This window comes from Cynocephalus volans, chromosome 9 (genome assembly GCF_027409185.1).
Source record: "Cynocephalus volans isolate mCynVol1 chromosome 9, mCynVol1.pri, whole genome shotgun sequence".
In the NCBI taxonomy this organism is placed as follows: domain Eukaryota; kingdom Metazoa; phylum Chordata; class Mammalia; order Dermoptera; family Cynocephalidae; genus Cynocephalus; species Cynocephalus volans.
The window spans coordinates 140,499,016-140,513,918 of record NC_084468.1 but is presented as its reverse complement, the minus strand read 5'-3'; the positions used below and the strand labels follow the sequence as shown (position 1 = coordinate 140,513,918).

Sequence of the window (14,903 nt, the reverse complement as noted above, 5' to 3'; positions counted from 1 at the left end):
TCTGTTTTTGATAATCTCAAAAAAAAAAAAAAGTGACAAGGAAACTAATTTTCTCTACCTGCAAACATATACTAGAAACTCTAGTATTAGGAATACATTTTTTAACCTTAGATAACAACTTACCTATCCTAAATCTTGAAAAAAAAGTATATAAGACACATAAGTAAAGATATTATAGGAGGACTCAGTTCCAGAGTTCAAATATACTGTTTTCATCATTTAAAAGAATATTTATTATATGATGCATTGTAGTTTGAGGTACAGAAGTTATCATTTACTTCTGAAAACTGATGATTGGAATATGACAAACTTTAACTCCACTACTTGTAGGCTAATGATTTTCTTGAGAATATCTGGAGCTATGTAGTCTGATTTCCTCCGAGGGATTAAAAAAAAAGTCACAACCTTTACCCCTTTTCTGAAAACAAATCTGATATCTCACTTTGGATATTTGAACATTTAGCCACCTTGGCTGAATTTTGATTGATAAATGAGGTCACAAAATCCATTAACCTCATAACATCACCATATCAAAGTCACACTGATAGCACATTTGTGTCCAACTCTTTGTTGCCACTAGTGCTAACACTAGGTTATGAAAATGGCAATAAATTAGCATCCAAAAAAAACAGAAAGGGTAATTTCAGAAGAATTTGGTTAGTACTGGGCCTAAGACCAATTGTATCTAAATTAGGCTGCAGAGCAGATCACATTTGACTACTTTAATGCTCCAAAAGACATAAAGTATATCTGTACATCAGGTATACTAATAGATGCATGGGTAACACGAACTTTAAACAAGATCTAACTTCTTAATATATTGGGCCAAATTTAATAAAGTTCTACTTTCGTGAAATTTACATAACATACTTGAATTTGCAATATGTATATCTGTTTAAATGTTCTATAACCAAAACTTTAAAAAATTCAGACAGTTATTAAGGAATTCAAGATTCTTTAGTAAACTTTTCTGTTTGAATTAAAAAATTTTTTTGGTTTTTAATTTTGGCAGCTGGCCGATACAGGGGTCTGAACCCTTAGACTTTGGTGTTATCAGCACCATGCTCTAACCAGCCCTGGTTTTTAAGTAATACTAAAAAATATCCAAACCCATTGTCATCGTGATGGTTCAAGGAACACCCATAAAACGATAAAGCCCCTAGAGTTAATTTTAGACAATGTAGAAAAATTCCTGGCTCCAGATATAATCTAGTGACTTGGGCAGCATATGAATGTTAACCATGATGTGACAGATCAGATTTCAAATTCTTAAGACTGAACTAGGATGGGTGAAAGACAAAAAGTAAGGTCAGGACCAAGGAGAAAAACGGTGCAAATATTATTTTTTTCCATTTTCAATGCTTTGGGATGAGGATTAGGACCAGGATTTGAGAAGAGTGAATTCAGGAGTCCACGAAGTGGGGAGGGGGAAACCTGTTGACAAGTTTCCTCTGCCCATGACCTTTAGCCTAGAAGTTAATTCTTCCAACTGGGGCAACCCCAAGGGAGGAAGACAGGGTCCACCACCAGGGGCAGACAGTGTCACCTTTGCCCTAATTTAGCTTGAAAAGGGAATGGTGCCTTCAGCCTCCAGATGTGCACTGTCTGTTTCGCCTTAACTCCTTCACCTTCCTCCCCTTATCCCCATCCAGAGTTCCCTCTCACCCGGGCAGGACAGCTTGGCTAGCGGCACCAACATGTTCAAAGTGACCAGGACTCTTGGTCGGATACAACGGAAGGACTGTCTCCGGGCGCTGGACCTCTAGGCCGCGGGGGGCGCCATCACCTGCCGCGCAGGACCAACTCCGCCGCCGCACTTTGGCTCTCCGCTCAGCCTACCGCTCTTGCTCACGGCGTTCCCGCCTCCCTCTCGCTCTGCGCCGGCGCCACTCATGACCCGACAGTCAGCAGAGGCTTCCGGGTCCTGGAACAAACGAGGAGAAGAAAAGGGAGCCCAAGTCCCAGCGCGGCCCGTGGCTTCAGGCTGCGGATTGGTCTGAACCACGTTCTCACCCACCCATGATAAAGCAGCCAAAGTGCGACGGGAGGGGCCCACAAAGCCCCTAGCAGGACGCACGCGCAGTGAAAGCAGAAGGAGGTGGAGCGATGCGCACGGCTTCCTGGGAGTTGTAGTCTTCACCTCCAGCGCCCTCCGAGTCCGACTGGAGGTCTGCGCAGGAACAGAGAGCTGCCCAAAGTGAATTGAATGACATGTCCCGAAGAATGAAAAGTCTTTGTGGTTCTGGGCTGGGACTCTGAAGAGATGGGGCGGGACTTGGGGCGGGAGGAGGTGGGGCCTCTGGGCTTTGAGCGCGAGCGGTTGAAAGACGCTGGTGTCGGTTCGGCTGCTCTGACCGTATTCTGCAGTCCCAGCCCTTGCCCATGGCTGAGCCTGAGGAGCTGCGGGTTTCTTCGTCGCCCCCGCCGCCTTTTTCTTCTCCCTCGTGTTCAGACGCCTCTTCCGCGTCTTCCCCCAGCGTCCCAGTGAGTTTGGGCTGGACAGTTCCGAGCAGGAGGAGCGGCCGAACGGTGGATCCGCTAGAGGCAGTGGAGCTGCAGATCGGAGACGTGAGTGTCGCGTCGTTCGACAGGTCCCAGGACCGCGGCCCCAGTCAGCGCTTCTCGGAGGACAGACCCTATGGGCTCGGGAGGGGGAGTCCGTCCACCCGACCCCGCGCCACTGGCCCTTCTCCTGCCTCCTGAGCGTGCAGGGGGGATGCCAAAGTTAAAGTGCACCCCACCCTGAGGATTCTGCCTTTAGACGTAGGGTGGAGGAATTGAGGGTTATCCCTCCACCGCCCCCTACCCCCGGCTTCTTTTCGCCTTGCCTTCTGGTTTCAATCATTCATAGTAACCCGAAGCCACGGAGCTCACGTGCGCCGCCTGCTGCTCTCCTTCCGCGCCTCCTCTCCCATCAGAGAACAGTTTTCACAGTGCGAGCAGTTTGTCTGTTGGTGCCGAGGATCGGGCTGTGATTTCTTTCCGTGGGACTTAGAGCCCGCTGCTCTAGCTGGCCACCTGCCCAGAGCCAGCCGATGATGCTGTTCACTGTCTGCCTCAGGCTTGCTTTGCGCTGGACCCAGCTTGGAGGGCTTAGTGAGGCCCCTGTAGTCCCGATTAGTGCAGGACTCCCCCCTGTGATTGCTAGAATGCATAATTGGGCTGGATGGTTTTTGTTAAATCTCGAATTCCTGGAAACTAGCACCCCACCTCCCAGCCCTAACACACATACCAACGGAGAGGGGTCACAGTTTCAGTATTTACACACTCTTGAGTGGGTCACGTGGAGTGGGGTCTGTAGAGCGTAACCTTCCTGGGACAGCTTTGTGGAATAGACCCTCCTTTGCAGTTTGGAAACTGAGGAATGAGCTCTATTATGTCATTGCTAGACAAGTTTTTTTTTTTTTTTATGACTAAAGTACTGATCCAGCTTTTATTTTTGCCGAACAAGACCGGTTACAAGTAAATATGTAGAATGAAATGCTGATGTGTTATCTAGGAACAGTGTTATTTTATAGCATAGGTGAAGAAAACATTTGATTAAAAAAGTGAGTTTTCCACCAAGATTTGGATATTTTCTGCATTTGTGTGATTTTGTTAATGTTATTTGTCAGAGGTCAGAGTATCTGTTTTTTGATCTATACATTTTCTTGGTCTTGGTCTGAAGTGTTCACAGGTAAAAATACTGGAACAATGCCCTTATTACTCAAACATCAGTAAGAATTGTGTATGGCGAAGTCCTTCAGATATTTCTGGTGTTTGGTGTCGGGGGGTCCAAGTCATCTTGAGCTTAAATGAGAACACTGTATTTTCAATTAAAACAAAAATGCTAACTTGTCTCATACATAATGGATATTTTTCTAGCAGACATGTTTCCTCAAATATTGATATTATATAATATTAAAGAACTCCTTGGGTCCCCTGAAAGAACCAGTGTTTTAGCTTTTTGAGAAAATAACTTGGGCATTGGATTCAGGGTTTGAAGCTATTTTTAGACTATTTATAAGATGAGATGAGAATTTAGAAAATTGACTCCTATTTGACATTTTTTTAAATTTCAGGCAGCATTTTCATTAACCAAACTTCTTGAGGCCACGTCTGCAGTATCAGCTCAAGTGGAGGAACTTGCCTTCAAGTGTACAGAAAATGCACGTTTCCTTAAAACCTGGCGGGACCTCTTGAAAGAAGGCTACGATTCTTTGAAACCTGACAACTAATTTGGCATGCTTAGTCGTTTAAGTAATGGCTGTGTAATAATTCATACTTTCTCATATATATTTGCACATGTACGACATATATAGGATGATATTTTTCTAGCAGTTCTGTATTCTCAGGAGGAAATTTTTCTTGCTTTTCTTCATTTTTATGAAAGCAGGATACTGATGTTATTTTCGATGCTGGCCAGTATTTGTTTATCCTTATATACTTTCTGCCATCTAAACTTTCATAGAATCCTTTATTCCTTTATGAAAGTTAATTTCATCAGTAGGTAACTACCAGTAGCAAACTAGGTAGAACATTTTTTGCTTTTCAAGAAGATGCCAAGAATGGTGGAGTTTGAAGTTGAGCTTTATTTTATGGACTGAGCAAGGTAACTTTAACTAAGGTTGCCAGTGGTGGATCCAGCTGCATTAGGCCAGGTTCTCTAGAGCCAGTGACTGTGTCTTACTTACTTCTATATCCCTAGCACCTAAAACAATGTTACACAACATTCACTAAATGTTTCTTGAATAAAAGAATTGAAAAACATAATTAAAAACTATTTTTAACATGAAGATTGTAAATTGTTTCTCTAAAAATAAATGAATCAGAACTTCATTGACTTGAAGGAAAACATTCTCTTTTATGGGGATTTGAACTTTGATGATAGCTTTTTAAATAAATGATAAATGTTTTTTGCCCTTCTATGATTTTTTTTTTTAGACTTTACTTCAGAAAATGAAAGCCTGTTATTTTTCCCTATTTATTTCTATATTTTTTTTCCCTATTTATTTCTATAGTAAGCTGCTTTTATGGTGAATATTTCTTGTATTTGCTATTTTTATATGTTTGGTTGCTGTCCTTTACCATGCCTTATCAAATGTATGGCTCTGTGTTATTACTTTTAGAGCTTTGCAAATTGTTTATGTAATAATTCTGGAGAAATTACTTTGTTTCCAATACATCAAATTTTAATGATTTTTGATTGTTTTTGTATTATTTGACCTCAGTGACAGTGTTATATTTTACTTATCCTGTATTTTATGTTTCTTTTTGGTGGTTTGTGTCATGTGTTAACTATTAGGCCAACTAATTCTCTACTGTATATTACTTATGGACATCTTTGATATAGCATTTTAATTCTTTGTAGATATGGAGATGTACAGAACTATATTCTAAAGCCCCACAATGGGGCTATGAAAAGGGACAAATGGATGGGCACAGAATAGTTTTATTTAGCATATTAGATCACAGTCTTTGATTAATTTTTTTAAAGATCACACATATGGTGTGATTTCTATATCAAAGAGATGCTTATTTCAATATTAGAAAAATATTTTTCTTATATGTCCTGAAAGTTGCAATTTTTAAAATGTGCTAAAATAAACTCTTTTAAAAGCAAATTTTATTTGCATTTATTTGGGTTCATTATTTTAAAGCTTTTTATTGGTATATTACGAACATACAGGAAAGGTGAATGATTTAAAAAACACCCATGTATTCACCATGCATATTTAATAAGTGTTAGCATTTGGCTATATTTTAAAAAATATATATATATTCTTAAATGTAAATATTAGGTACATTTGAAGCTTGCTTTGTTAGCTCTTTGATCTTATTCCCTCCCTCCCTCCCCAGAGGTAAACCGCTGTCCAAGAGGTGGTATAAATTCTGATTTGTGTTTTTATATTTTTAATACATGTGTATGTTTTCAAAGCACTACATAATATTGTCTTATGTATGTAGTAGTCCCCTGCTTCCTGGTATTCATGCCCCTGTTTAGCCTTCTCTCACATTATATAGTGCTGACTTGTATAACCGCCAGAATATTGAGGAAATGCAGTGTGTAATTCCTGAGGGCCTATCTTTTGCCTATTTTTCTGCTTTATATTTTCCTTGTCAATTTGTAGATATTACATATTTTGAATACTGGCTAATGATGTTATGTATCTTTCAACTATCTTTTTCGTAGTCTGGTTTGTCTTTGTATTTTGATTATGGAGTCTCCTTGAATAAAGGTTTTAAATTTTAATGTAATCTTACCAATCTTTCATAATGGTTTGTTCTTTCTGCATTTTCTATAGGAAGTACCATAAAGACATGGTCCTATATGACCCTCCAAAAGTTTAAAAATTTTTGTTTTTAATCCAACTGAAATTTCTTTTTGCTTGAGATGTGACTTTGGGATCTTGTTTTGTTTGCTTTTACATGTATATAGCTGTTCCTCCAAGTACCAGTGTTCCAAATGCTACATCTGTCATTCAATTCCCATATAAGTGCCAGGTTCTGAGCTCTCTCTTCATTCCATTCTTTTGATCTGAAGGAAACCGGAACATGCCACCTCAAAATATGCCAATTTGGCATAGTAATTATTTCAAACTGAAGATACTTGAGAAACAAGTTGCAGAAGTTCTATCTGAACTGCCCTTTCGTACGTGTAGCAACCATGAGCATTTCTTTGAGAAAGATGACTTCCCTGTACTCATAAGAGAAGATAATTTAGCTCTGAGACAGCACCAGAAGAATCTACAAACAAATCTTAACTCCATTAATTTCTTCCCATGTATTTACCTTTCTGTGGTTTTCTACCTCTGGAAGTGTTTGTCCTGTCACTTCTCTAAAATATTCTTTGTCAAAGATGCTGTATAAGCCGGAGTTCCCTTTCACTGAGGTTTTCCCTATGGGATGCGCACTGTGCATGTTAAGAAACTTGCTTGTTTTTCTTTTGTTAATCTGTCCTTTGTTACAGGGGTTTGTTCCAACTACAAATTTATGAGGGTTGAGAAGAAATTATATTTTCTCCCCTACAGATCTATTTGCTTAAACCCATGGTAAGACTCCCTGCAAGTTTCCCTGTTTTAGCTGTATTATAAGTGTGTTGTGTAGTACTTTTTATGGTATGTGACTTTCTCTTTTTTTTCCCCTCCAATGTATTTTTTTTTTTTTTTTAAGTTACAAAAGAAAAGAACAACGTTATCGATTTCTAATTCTACCAAGTTGTGGACAGCTTAGGACAACCTTTCAGGTAGTGAGCTTTCTGTGGGCGCTTTTAGTTTATTCCTCAGCACCTAAATTCACAGCTGCTAGTATCTGGGGTCTGGAAGACTCACAGCTCAGCTTACTTATAGCTTGTGTTACCATGTGTGGTCCATGGAGTTTGTCTTATTTTTAAGAGTGGCTTTAAAAAAATCCCTTTTTATATTTATTTTTGCTCTGCTTCGTGGGAGAGGTTGGGGAGAGCTCAAAGCATAAACATTTTCTTAAAGACTTCAGAATTTTTTCTTAGCTCAGCAGCTCTATACAAACTTTGGAGGAAAACTAAGTATTCTGAATAATGTAAATTTTTAAAAGCTTCAAGAGACTGAAGTCAATAAGATTAAATTTTTAACATTAAATATAATATGTTTAGTTTCAAAAAATCTGAGTATGAAATATGTGCGAGGTAATATGTTAGGAACTTTATAAATATTATTTTATGTTACCTATATTATTGAGGAAAGTGATATTATTTCTGTTTACAGAATAGAAAACAGACTGAGATAAAAGTAATTTCTTGCGGGTTTCTGACACCAAAATTGGTGTGCTTTTCTATACACTTAGCCACCTAGCTCTTGGTTAGACTTACTAATATTCAGGTTTATCATTTGTTTACACTCCCCATCTGTAATGATTAATTTTTATGTGTCAACTTGACAGGCCCACAGGTACCCAGATAATTATTCAAACATTATTCTGTGTTTTTCAGTGAGGATGTTTTTGGATGAGACTAACATTTAAATTGGTAAGCACATTTCCCTCCATAACGTGGGTGGCCTCATCCAATCAGTTCAAGGCCTGAAAAGAACAGCAGCTGACCCTCCTCTGAGCGAGAGAGAATTCTGCTTGATGGCCTTTGAACATCACCTCTTCCTGCCTGATAGCCTTTGAAGTGGGACATTAGCCCTTCCTGGTTCTACACTTGGACTTGAACTGGGATATTGGCTCTGCAGATTTTTAGACTTGCCAGCCTTTATAATCATGTAAGCCAATTCCTTATAATCTTTGGAGAAACCAGAGTAATTAATACACCATTCAAAAAATGTAATATTTGTTCTAGTAACTGTATAACTTCTAATTTTTCCCTGAGATTACTTTTTTGTTGAAAGCTCAAAAAGCCTATAAAGATCACCTGACCAAATTAGAACTGGAGGTACAGAAACTTGTTAGAATGTTATTGCAGATATTCTAATGACACATGATATTGGCCTAAACTAGGTATTGAGAATTGGGATGACGAGGAGTGGATGGATTTAAGAGATGTTTATGAGGTAGAATCAAGGGAGGACTGGGTGATTTGATATGTTGGGTAATAGAGAGGGAAGAGTCAAGGATGACTCCCAGATTTCTAGCTTGGGCCATTGGGTGCCATTCACCAAAACAGGGTCTAGGGGAGAAGAATCAGGTGTCCAGAGTCCAGATCCATACATAATAATGACATTAAGGAGCAAGTGAGATACCCAAGTGGAAATATCTAGTTGGCAGTTGTATACTTAAGTGACCAATTGAGGGGAGAGGACAGGTTAAAGGCAAGAATATGGGAATCATCAGCATATACATTCTAATTGAAGCCTTGGAAATGAATGAGATTTCCATAGTCCGTAGGTAGGAAAAAGGCTTAAAACTATGAGAGCAAATGACGCTTGTAGTGAAAGATTTTTTTCAAAAAGAAGAGCAACTGAGTAAAAATTAAATAACTGTATTTTTGAGGTCTCTTATTTAAAGTGGGTCAGTTCATTTCGTTCAAGTATCACCTCACTGGTTTGTCAAGTAAAATGCGTGGACTTCACAATTCCAGCTGCATATTTCCCCTTCACCTTTGTTCTTTGCCTTCAACTTCATCGGTGTCTAAATTGCTTTGGTTTATGCAGTTATTACTTTGAGAGAGAGTATCTATTAGCATGATGTCTTAGGGGTTCTTAAATTTAAAATGTCTGTAAAAAAGTTGAGGTGTTCCTGATAATAAATTTTTAAATTTTAAAGCAACTTTGGCTGTTTTGACTTAGAAGATTAATTTGACCTGGAGCATGGTCCATGAATTTTGAACCAAAGTTATATTTTTAAGAGAGAAAATCTTGACTTGTATCTGGGTTAACTTAGTGCTTCTGTTGCATTTTGTATGGAAGCTAGTAGGAGCTAGTTATGTGGTATATTAATAATTATCAAATTAAATAGAAGTTACTTATATTAAGGTTATGAAAGGGTGGGAGAGTGAGTGAGTGAGTAGACAGGAAGCCAGGTGACTTCTAGAAAATAATTTTAAAATATTTTAAAAACTAAAGAAAGATATTTATTTTGTAAATTTTCTGCATCTCTAAGAGCCTTAAACAGGTCAGGATCATGCTTTTTGTAGAAGTAAATTTTTTCCATCCCATCTTTATGATTATAGCTTTTATTCTTTTTTAGATATCCTTTTTAAGAAAAATATTTTCCTATTCTATTACTTAATATTAGTAATAAGTCTTTTAAATAATAAATAATCCTAAAATTGTCTCATAAAAGAATTTAAATGTTTTCATTTTTTGAAAGCTTTTTTATTATCTATTTTTTGCAGGCTCTTTAAAAGAAAAAAATTAGGCTATTTTATATAAGTAGTTATATGATTCAATATTATAAGCAGAACTATAGCTTTCTGTATGTTCTGATTTTTGTTGAAAGTGTACCATATTCTTCATGTAGAAAACTTACTGGCCATACTGGCCAGCTGCCAAAAAAAAACCTTACTGGGATATTTCCAAGTAAGAACAGAAAGAACCCAAAGCAATCCATGTTTTTAATAGAATTAAATTTCAGGTCACTTATTTTCAAAATAAGTCTGTACAGTTATATACTCAATAATTGCATTATGTTTTTGATCCAGGTATTTTCATACATTTTTGGTGTATTTAAAACTACCCAAAAACATTTTTTTCCTGTTTAAAGATTTCAAATTATGAAAGCAAAAAATTCCAGCAGCTCATTTATAGACCAGAGAAGAACGACTAGCTAAAAAGTATCTTAGGAACTGGCCATGCAAACAGAAGGTAAAGCCATCTCTTGATAACAATATTTTCTCCTTAGACTGAAACATGTACATATAAACCTTTCCTTCCTAAAAGTTAAGTTCCTGAATCAGTGCATTCTAGCTCTTCTTGCTTTTTTTTTCCTTTTAACTGCCTTATTGAGATATTTCACATACCATAAAATTCACCTATCTAAAGTGTACAAGTCAATGCCTACTGCGTAATTGTTTATCCATTACCACAGACAATTTCAGAACATTTTCTTTGGGTCCAGGAAGACACCCTGTATTTCTTGGCTGTCACCCTATGGACCCTCCCAGCCACCCTCACCCCAGTAATCTCTAATCTACTTTTTGTCTCTATGAATTTGCTTATGCTAGATTTTTCATGTAAGTGGAATTATACAGTACTTGTCCTTTAATGTCTGGCTTATATTACATCCTTCATGTGTTGTAGCAAGTATGAGAGCTTCATTACTTTCAATAGCTGAATGATATTCCATCGAATGTATATATACCACATTTGGTTTATCCATTCATCATCAGTTGATGGGCACTTGGGTTGTCTCCATCTTTTGGGTATTGTGAATAATGCTGCAGTGAATATTTGCATACAAGTATTTTTTTGAGAACTGTTTTGAATTCTTTTGGGTTTGTATCTAGGAGTGAAATTTCTGGATCATATGATAATGGTTTTTAACTGACGAACTTTTCCACGGCAGCTGCACCATTTTCCCTTCCCATCAGCAATATGCAAGGGTTTCAATTGCTACACATTCTGTCCAACATTTGTTATTTTCTGTTTTTTATTTATTTTTTGATAACAGCCCTAGTAGTAGGTGAGAAGTGTTATCTCATTGTGGTTTTAATTTGCATTTCCCTAATGTTTAGTGATGTTGAACATCTTGTCATGTGCTTTTTGGCCATCTGTTTATCCTTTTTGGAGAAATGTCCTTTGCCCACTTTTTAATTGGGTTGTTATTTTGTTGAGTTGTAAGAATTCTTTATTAGTCAGGATATTAAGCCCTTCTCAAATATTTTTTGCAAATATTTTCTTCCATCCTGGTGGGTTGTCTTTTCACTTTCTTGACAACATCCTTTGAATGTACAAAAGTTCTTAATTTAGATGAACTCCAATTTATCTATTTTTTTCTTTGGTTTGTCATGCTTTTGTTGTCATATCTAAGAATCTGTTGCTAAATTTAAGGTTTTGGAGATTTACCTCTGTTTTCTTCTAAGAGTTTTATAGTTTTAGCTCTTATATTTCGATTGTTGACTCATTTTTGAGTTAATTTTTGTAAGTCGAGTGAGGAGGCCAACTTTGTTCTTTAGCATGTGAATATCCAGTTGTCCCAGCATCTTTTGTTGAAAATACTATTCTTTCTTATGATTGTCTTGGCACCCTTGTTGAAAATCAATTGACTGAAAATTTGAGGGTTTATTTCTGTACTTTCAATTCTGTTCCATTGATCTAAATGTTTACCCTCATTCAGGCTTTTCTGATTTACTCCTCTGCAATACTCCCATTCTCCTATTTCAATCTCATATAATGGTGCTCATTTAAAGCAACAAGAAAACTGGGCGAGAAGTGACAGAAAAGTGCTGTTTTTGAGTTTATAGCAAAACATCTTTTTTTCATAGTAATAAATAAGTTGTATTGGCTCTCAAGTGTATGCAGACTTGAATGAAGAGAGAAAAGATGGATTCTTAAAACAGAATATCTATATTTCGCAGTCAGACATTTTCTCTGATGCTGTTTATACTGAATACTTCAAAACCTTAAACCTGTATTAAAAGTGCTTATGATTCTTATGTTTGCTGGCATGCATGACAGGTAAAGCCCTACTTTAACCTAGAAGCTGCAGATGGACTTTGTCTTTGTAGTTAAACACAGTTTACAGATTAGAAAGGTTTTTTATGGTCTGCTTCCAGGAATTTAACTCAGTGCTATGTGCATAGTGGGTACTCAGTAAATGCATGTTAGAAGGAGATTTCTCTTAACTTCCTATGCAAAATATGTACACCTTATTGATGTAATTACTTCCCTTTATATGAACATTAGTCACTTAGTTTTCGTCATGTCCTTGTAAGCTAATTTATCTTAGCCATTGTTATAAATTATCTATTTTGTGGTATTCATTTCACACCAGTAAATCCCTCCTGAAGCACCCCACAGTATTCCCTGTGAAGACATGGGTTTCAGCATTAGTTATGAATAAGAATTGAGTCTAGATGATTGAGAAATTAGTGACATTTCACAGGGGTCTGTGAAAACATCCGGTTTCATTAACTCAAGTGACATTTCCTGCGGTGGCCACATTTCTGCCCAGGTGAACGATGGAGCATATGTTTTTTGACTTCCTTTGCTATCAATAGATCTTCTTTGTCTATGTTTATACCAAAACTGATGGATCATTTCTTTGAATGGTCTTGTGGTCAGAGTATAGAGAATTGGGTTCAAAGCACTGTTAATAGGCAGAATAAAAATCACTACCCAAGAGGTTATGGTGCCTGGAAGAGAAAAATGAGATAGTTTTACCATTTATAGATGTTTACAAGGTATAGAAACCCCCTTCCCTTGTTTCTTCCACCCCAGTCCCCTCTTGAGTCTTATTCTTTTCCTTTGATGTCATATAATTAAATAATAAGTCTGTATGTGTTTCCAGAATGTCTTTCCAGAGTACCAGTGTTTGAAGGGAGTGCTGGTGCTACAAAAGAACAGGATTCTTTGCTAAATAGCTTTTCTAGAATACATCAAAAAAATATTTAATTAGGTAGAAATGTTTTCTGCAAAGTGATTACATAATATTATTCCATTTTAGGAGAAACTATATGGTTTAGTATTTAAATCATAGCTTTTAAAATGTTTTAATTACTAGATAGTGCATATAGTATTTCTCAGAATATGTAGACTTATCTTTAAAAGATTTCTTTTCTGCTTTTTATTTGATTTTAAAAATAAGTATGCATTTTTCGGCTTTCGGCCATATATTTAGTTCAACAAAAACATCTTTGGCTAACCCTATCTTAAAAATCAGCCTAGTATATATGCAATTACCAAATACTCAGATTTTTATTATAATTTAATCGATGGCTATCATCCTTTATGTAAACAAAATGTAAGATATTATCACCATCATCCATGGGATAAAACACAATTAAAATTATGTATTTATAAGTTTAAAAAATGTGTATATTACTACATTATATATATAATTAACAGGATATTTGCACTTTTTTGTTGTGGTAAAATATACATAACATAAAATTTACCATTTTAACCATTTTTAAGTATATAGTACGTTCACATTGTTGTGCAACCATCACCATAATCCATCTCCAGAACTTTTTTGTTTTCCCAAACTGACACCCTATACCTATGAAATAATGATTTCACTTTCTCCCCTCCCGCAACTCCTGGCACCTACCATTCTATGTCTGTCAATGAATTTGACTACCCCAGGAACCTCACATAAGTGGAACCATAAAATGTCTGGCCTTTTGTGTTTGGCTCATTTCACTTAGCATAATGTCTTCAAGCTTCATTCATATTGTAGCATGTGTCAGAATCTCCTTCTTTTATAATGCTAAATGATAACCTGTTGTGTGTGTATGCCACATTTTGTTTAATCATTTGCACCTTCCACAGACACTTGGGTCGCTTCTACCTTTTGGCTATTGTGAATGATGCTGTTATGAATAAAGGAGTGCAAGTATCTGTTTGAGTCCCTGCTTTCAATTCTTTTGGGTATTTATCCAGAGGTGGAATTGCTGGATCATGTGGTAATTGTGTTTGATTGAGGAACTGCCATACTGTTTTCCACAGCAGGTGCACCATTCTACTTTCCCAGCAGCATGCACAGGGTTTCAGTTTCTCGACATCTTCACCAACACTTGCTATTTTCTGTGTTTCTTTTTCTTTTAAATAATCGCCACCCTAATGGATGTAATGCATATTCTTTTTAAATGCCAAGAGTGTTTTCTTCTGTTATCTTCAATTCTGGGATAATGTTCTCTAAGTTTTATGTATTCCAGAAAGAAACATTTCTTATGTTATGGTAAGAAAAAATGAAGTAATTGTTTGATAATCTTTTTGGCCTCTTTTCTTTTCTGGTCATCTTGAGCATGTGATTATCAGAATTTCAACAAAGTATCTAATTTATTTTGGTCCTTGTTCTTTTGTTCCAATAGGAATCGTGTTATTAGGCATTTATGAAGAGAACTGAAGAGCTTCCTCCTAGTAAACATTTTATTGATGAACATATATAAAGTACATATAGCCCTGACTTATAATTCTTGAAACCAGGTAGTGTTAAGGATCTTAATTGTCTTTCTTAAAAGAACACTACACAAACAGATTTATTATTTCTTTACAGAAAAAAAAAGTTTTACCTGGTATTTCTACCTGAAGTAGTGAAAGAAATTTCAGTACAAAAATGGGGATCCAGCACAATGCATCAGTAAATACAATAAAGAAAAAACGTTTGGCAAGAATCATTTCTTTTTTAACTTGATTCCGTATTTCAGCCGTTGATATGGCACTTTGATGAACACTGTAAAACATGCTTCCATAGGAAAAAACTATGATGATAAATGCTGCCAAGTTAATACCTATGTGGAACACAAGGAATATTATTAATGTATGTGAACATTCTTTCAAAACAAA

General features: G+C 36.6%; 3 protein-coding genes across 6 annotated transcripts in view; 1 reads left to right on the top strand and 2 right to left on the bottom strand.

The window, feature by feature from the left end:
- ETFDH (electron transfer flavoprotein dehydrogenase) overlaps positions 1–1,908 on the bottom strand; it is a 33,471-nt gene extending 31,563 nt beyond the window's left edge. Inside the window, exon 1 of one of the 2 annotated variants that reach the window (XM_063107373.1) lies at positions 1,666–1,908. In XM_063107373.1, the coding sequence (XP_062963443.1) occupies positions 1,666–1,699 (34 nt within the window). In that variant the 5' untranslated portion in view covers positions 1,700–1,908. The remainder of the gene's footprint in view (positions 1–1,665) is intronic. The other variant, XM_063107372.1, reaches the window with a different exon arrangement.
- A 474-nt stretch (positions 1,909–2,382) lies between these two features.
- C9H4orf46 (chromosome 9 C4orf46 homolog) lies at positions 2,383–4,217 on the top strand. Its single transcript, XM_063107381.1, has 2 exons — positions 2,383–2,568; positions 4,062–4,217. Exons 1-2 carry the CDS (start codon positions 2,383–2,385, stop codon positions 4,215–4,217), a joined length of 342 nt encoding a protein of 113 aa, XP_062963451.1.
- Positions 4,218–12,446: 8,229 nt separating this feature from the next.
- RXFP1 (relaxin family peptide receptor 1) overlaps positions 12,447–14,903 on the bottom strand; it is a 77,269-nt gene continuing 74,812 nt past the window's right edge. For all 3 annotated transcript variants that reach the window (XM_063108261.1, XM_063108262.1, XM_063108264.1), the window contains 2 exons: positions 14,630–14,848; positions 12,447–12,748 (listed from right to left, as the gene is read on the bottom strand). In XM_063108261.1, coding sequence (XP_062964331.1) covers positions 12,447–12,748; positions 14,630–14,848 — 521 coding nt within the window. The remainder of the gene's footprint in view (positions 12,749–14,629; positions 14,849–14,903) is intronic.

What these genes read in the sequence shown, in the direction of transcription:
- C9H4orf46 (XM_063107381.1), top strand. Translation starts at nt 2,383, where the DNA reads ATGGCTGAGCCTGAGGAGCTGCGGGTTTCTTCGTCGCCCCCGCCGCCT. An exon ending in TGGAGCTGCAGATCGGAGAC is followed by an intron (nt 2,569 to 4,061) that starts GTGAGTGTCGCG and finishes TTTAAATTTCAG; the next exon opens with GCAGCATTTTCATTAACCAA.